The 6347-nt window shown below is 44.0% G+C and overlaps 1 protein-coding gene across 1 annotated transcript; it reads right to left on the bottom strand.

The window, feature by feature from the left end:
- Positions 1 to 2969: 2969 nt before the first annotated feature.
- LOC307266658 (zinc finger protein 503-like) lies at positions 2970 to 5461 on the bottom strand. Its single transcript, XM_080048731.1, has 2 exons — positions 5000 to 5461; positions 2970 to 4500 (listed from the first exon to the last, which is right to left on the bottom strand). Exons 1-2 carry the CDS (start codon positions 5252 to 5254, stop codon positions 3085 to 3087), a joined length of 1671 nt encoding a protein of 556 aa, XP_079904857.1. The 5' UTR covers positions 5255 to 5461; the 3' UTR covers positions 2970 to 3084.
- Positions 5462 to 6347: the final 886 nt, after the last annotated feature.

Below are 6347 nucleotides of genomic sequence, written 5' to 3'. Positions count from 1 at the left end.
CACATGGCGTGCAGCTGCGCAAAAGTGACCATTTTTTAACATCAATGTGTCTTGTGATGGGCCCAAACCGTGCTGCCCCCCCCCCCCCCCTCCTCCGCCTCAGGTGAAAGGTCATGAGTCATCTTGCTCACGCTGCTGTTCAAAGCAGAACAGGTGGGGCCGCCCCGTCATTCAACGTGTAGTCACAAAGCCGCGCAGTGTCTGAAGTCCTGACAGTATTTTAAAATTCAAACATGTGGGAAAGACATCCTGTTTTACCACGCAGAGATTGATAGGATTTAACATGGTAGGACGGATGCACGCCAGTTAATGTCATAAACAGAGACATCCCAGTTGCCTCTATCCATACGATGCAGCATCTGCCCCAGATGACCTCAAGACCTCCTTTTATTAAGTTCACATATTCTGAACACAAGCTCAAAAGAAAATAAGTTTACGATGTAGTGATAACATTTGAAAATGTGGTTGGTTCCTCATTTACTTCATTGCAAACCGTATTGTTTTTGATACAGTGCAGTACTATTCCAACTCATTCTTGTTCTGGAGATAAATGTGTTACTCCAGTTTTTAAACTGGAAAAATCATGAAATCCACTTTCAGTAATTATTGATTTTTTCTTTTGACACCATTTACCACAGCTGCATATATACAGTTTGTTGACATTTTTAAATAAAATCTGCAACTCACCTTAAATTTGGAGAGACGATAACACTTTTAGTTTAACCCTCCTATTTAGCATTTATCAGCACTACATAAACATGTAATTAATGGGTTATAATAACACACAATAATAAAGTTGTCTATATGTAAGAACACATTTTTGAAGTGTGTATTAACAATAACCATAACTTCTCCCATGAGGACATATTCTTCTATATTTTGAACATCTGTTAATAAATAAGCCTCCACATGAGTGCCCACAGGTGGACTTGCATCAGTAGACAAATATATTTGCATATAACTATATAGAAAGTTCATTCAATGTTTTTATACATTCTTATACATGCTAGATAGAGTTTAAAGGTTTGAATTTCTCTCTTTGTGAAGCTGTTTTTTTTTTAAAGAGACCGTCTTACTATCACTTGTGTGTTTTGAAATATGTTCAGGTCTCTTTTGGAAAAGAGCTTATTACATTTTAATGAGACTTCATGAATTAAAAAGCACAAATATTAGAAAATCCATCACTGGAAAATATCATGTGCTTGAAAAATTATTAAAAACAGGGTTGTTACCCAAGAAACAATTTAACAAGCTATTTAAATGCCAAATATCATGCAGTAAGTCAACGTAATAAATACTGATGCTCGGTTTTGGACGACAGACTTTCCAAATATTTCTAAATTCATATTAATCCAGCAGTGGATGCTATAAAATCAAATCTAGTGAATCATTTATTGATGTGTGGATGTATACTGCAGTGACACATCAATTAACACAATGAGGAATAATGTTCAAAGTTCTTAATCAAATTTGGTCATGTCACGTTGATGTGCTGATTTGTAAATGGCAAAAGATGCATGGCATATGATCTACACTGGCATCATGGCTGACTGGTTTGCAGTGCTGAATTATGGGTGAGGGGGCTTCATTACCATCCATCACAGAGCTATGTTTAGGACACATCTACATGAGGGATGAGTGGAGTTGATGAATATGACATCTGACTGTTAATGATGGTGATTTTATTGCTGGAGAACAGCCTGATTTACTGGAGACGGATAACGACACTGCTGGCTTGACTTGGTTGATTTGTTTTAAGTGGCTGATTAAATAGTTAGGCCTCACACTTTATTTCATGCTCCCTGCTCTGCGGCTTCATTACGGCGATCACAAAAGCTGTGGAAAACGACACATCTGGTGTCATCGTAAATCTTTGTTTAGCGAGCCCCTCTGCTCATATCAGTGGCTCGTTTGTCTTTGTTAATGAGACGATAATCCATGACCTCGTGATTGAGAAGACTCAGCATGCTTGGATGAGCCCAAGCGATAATGCATCCTAACACACACACACACACACACACACACACACACACACACACACACACACACACACACACACACACACACACACACACACACACACACACACACACACACACACACACACACACACACACACACACACACACACACACACACACACACACACACACACACACACACACACACACACACACTGAACATACTGTAGCTAAAGCCTGTGAGTGGTTTGCAATGGAACTACATTATAAGTTCTCCATCTGTAAGCCTTTCGTAAAACCATTGTTAGCCTCACAGTTACACCAAAACAGAAAAGAAAAAAAATTATGAATAGAATAAAATTAGTTAATTTTCACATCAACGTTCCATAACACCATCAAAAAAATTATTACTTTTAATTAATAATGATATACTTTATATGCATTGCTGTTTGCGAGGGCCTGACAACCAAAATATGAACCAATTACATGAATGAACATTATATATTTGGTTAAAAGACCCACACACATTTCACAAGCATCTCACAAAAGAAAAAACTCAATTTAAAAAAAGTGATTAATTCCTCTCATTTAAACCTTAAAGTTGTTAACCTAATCATTTAATCATGTAAATTTGTATAAAAAACATACCCCACTCAAATTTGAAAATAGAAGAATTTAAGAGCTTGTCTGACACTTTTAAAAACCTATCCAGGTGAAAAAAACTAAACAAAACAGCTTCATGACACCTTTAAGTCCGTGACACTTCTGCATCTGCTCAGATTGATTGTTCCACTTCCATCACGCTGTCAAACCCCTAAGCGTCTGAGCAAGGCAGAAGTAAAACAAACTTTTGCTAGAATAATGATTCGGCATGAGCAATAAAAAACTTAGAAAGTTCCACGTAAAAGCTGCAAACATCTACAATTGAATGCACGGCAGGTAAACACTTGTAAAATAATGCACATTGAGGCTTTTCAAAGTTATATTATTTTTTATTTTAGTCACGCTTGAAGCTATCGCAAATAAATACACTGATCCCCACACGGATCCAGTCCCTGCATGATGTACAATATAAAACTCATTGGGCCTAAATCTCCTTTTATAAACGTATAATTCTTTGTCTCTACTGGTATCCTAAGGCCGAGGCTGTTGTCAGTCTCTGTCCGTAGAAGGCGTACGGGGAGTAATAGGGCCCCGTTGCCGCGGGCATCGGCACCGGGCCCCCGGGTGTGGGCAGAGGGCTCTTTGAATAGGGGTGGTAGCGGCTGCTCAGTCCAAGAGGGTGATGGTGACCCCTGAGGGCCAGCGTGCCAGGGCTGCCTGGGCTGCCGTTAGGAGGCATATGCATGTGACACGCCATGGCAGCGGCGGCGGCAGCGTTGGCGAGAGAAGAAGAACCCGGGTACCCAGATATCAACTTCTCCGTGCCGGCAAAGGCCGTGTGAGTCCGCAAGTGGCTCAGAAGCTCCTCGGAGGACGAAAAGCGCTTATCGCAAGGTCCGTTCGCAGACACCCAGTTACACACGTGCGGCAGGGGGTCATTGGGCAGCATAAAGCCATAAGGGTATAAGGGATGTCCGCTGAATGACGGGGCCGATGCGTGCACGCTGTGTAAAGGGTGCGTCGGGTACATGAGCTGGTATCCGTTTTTGAGCGCGGTGACAGCTGCAGAGTCATGCGAGTTGGCGCTGGACGCACCGGACAAATGGCTATTGCAGTGGTAGCTCATGCAGTAGGGGTCCCGACACAGACTAGCGGACATTAGAGACGGAGGGGATGTTCCAGATAAGGGACTCCCCGCTTTGCTGCAGCCCAGTGAGCTGGCAGCAGCGAACTGTGCGCTTAAGAGCTGGCTGCTGGATTTGGTGTGGTCAAGGGTCATTCCATGAGGGAGGAACGGCTGCCCATAACCTGCATAGGCCCCTGCTAAACTCCCAGGATAGGAAATACCAGCAGGTGACATGGGGAAAACCGTGTGTCCAGGCTTATAGGGGGAAACGGGGGCCACCAGCCCAGAGCCGAGGACAGAGGATGACGATGAAGTCACACACGTTGTGTCTGATGTCACATTCTTGGATCCAGATGTGTTCTCCTGGCCATCCGAAGTATTTCCACTAATCCTATGGCTGCCGTTATTCTCTGTCGTGCTGCTTTTATTGCTGTCAGAATCCCTCTTGTCCTCCTTGTCCCCCGCTTTGCCGTCGGCGGGCAGAGGAGAGACGGAGGTGCAGGAGCTGGGGCTGCCTGTCCTGGGCGTGAACGGCTGGCAGGTGGCGCTAGGCACCCGGAAACCGGTTTTATCTCCACCGAGGCTGCTGCTGCTTGAGTCCTTCTTCTCTGACGATTTGGAGTAGGGTTTGAAGCTCGATTTGTCGTCGGCTCCAATGTCGCTCATTTTCAGTGGACCGGATTTGCTCTCCTTGTCACTAGATCCATTGGAGGTGACGGAGGAGAGTTTGGAGGAGGACGGCGGGTCTGGTTTGCCGATCTGAGAGCACGTTTGAGCCAAAAGCGCCAGTGGACTTTTCTTTGCATCCAGCTGTGAAATAAGACGAAACACAAAATGAACGAAATTAATTTGGGAAAAAACAACAATACTTGTAAATATCGTGTGCCTTGGTATAAAGGCATAAGGACCGCTCCGCGCAGTTTACGCATTGCGCATGAACTTATCTCGGGATGAAACTTGAAACAACTCTGCGTAATCTTCATGTAAAGAGGGAGCGAGCTGGTTTACATGAGATAGGAAGATAAGGCTGTACAATGCCACGCGTCGAAAATAATGAGAGCATCACTGGGAGAAGGTTATTCTTCCCTATAGGATACATCAACTAGCCTAATTCATGACTCAATATAAATAAAATTTGGTTTGTCATAAGTTATTGACCGAATGCATCGAAAACATCCATCCCATAATAACAGCAGGAAGTGTTGGTGTCCACTAATTTTTAGACTGAAACATTGTGTAGTTTGATGATAAGCGAATTGATGTCCGTGTGCGCCAAACATTTTCACAGAAATCGCCTTTTGGTGCTTACCTCGATGGGGCTGATGGGGGTGGACGGTAATGGCTGGAGGTACTCCGGGTGTAGAAGGTGTCCTGCCCGCGCCGTAAGCATTTTCAAAACCTTGATGGGAAGACGACTGGCTTGGCGAGAAGGGTCTGCGGGAGAGACCAAGTTGGAGACGGATAGCTGGCTGTTCTTCACTGCGCCCCTCGCCCCCGAGGAGCCGCTCTCCCACGCTGGATTCGTGCTATATATCAGGACAGAGACCGTGGGCGATGTGCTCATGACCCAATTCTCGTGGAAATGTTTGAGAAAGACATGTTTAGTAGGCTATATAGGGGTAAAGAAAGCCAAACGACTCGAAACGGACAGACGGTGAAAAAAAGCCTTTGCAATTATGAAAGGAAAACAATGTTAAATCCTTAAAAGAGACGCGCAGTTGTGTGAACAGAATCCGTGCGTATCACAGCCGCGGTGCTTCATCCCCCGACGTCGCTCTGACAAGTGTGGCTGGGGGTCCGAGAGCGCACTCGGTTTACGTCTAGTAGGAGAGATCACTCCGCCTCCTCTCCAACAAGCAGCCTCTGAACCAGTCCGCAGATCACTGGCGACTCCCCAATCCAAAAGAGATCCCGGGGGGGTGATCGGAGGGTCGAATGTGACGTTTCCTCCTCACACGGGTGTGCATTTCACGTTTGACTCACTCCGATGGCTTTTAATTATGATTTTCTTTTCCATACGTACCTTTGCGTAATTTGCGTAATCGCTTGCATCTTGTGTGATTTTGGGGAACGTGGTGGTGGAACAGGTAAAAACCATTTGATGTCAAATAACCTCGAGAATACGTTTCAATAACCAGTTTGTATTAGCCAACATAATCAGATAATGCCTTTTATTGTAAGATGCTTGGCAAGTTGACACCTCTGGCCAAAATATTGTAAGCTACATTTACACTCCCTGTTCTAACTTCAGACACATAATTTTGAGATAATTGCATAACTTAAATGCAGTTATGGAAACCAAATCAAGCTGCAATTATTATCTTGCTTTTTTTTTTTAGCTGTGCACCACCGTAACTCTCAGATGAACACGTTTAAAGAAGAGAAATAAGACTATTCTGTTGAGTTTTTCACTCTAACGTGTGCACAGATATCCATCAACATGTTTGAACGATGTTCTACAACTTTCCCCACTCCATCACGCAGACTGTCATCTGTCAGTTCCCTGTCCTGCACGCCAGTTATCTGTCAGCTGTCTGCACATTTTTTTTGTGCCTCTTCTCAGTCAGATTCAGGTCAACTACTGTAAAGTGAATCCATGAGAGGTGCAGAGGACTAGTGATGTGTTTCACCCTCACTCTTCCATCATACTTGTAGGC

This window comes from Ammodytes marinus, assembly GCF_949987685.1.
Source record: "Ammodytes marinus genome assembly, chromosome: 20".
Classification (NCBI taxonomy): domain Eukaryota; kingdom Metazoa; phylum Chordata; class Actinopteri; order Uranoscopiformes; family Ammodytidae; genus Ammodytes; species Ammodytes marinus.
Note: the sequence above shows the minus strand (reverse complement) of the source record. Positions and strands in the feature narration are given on the sequence as shown.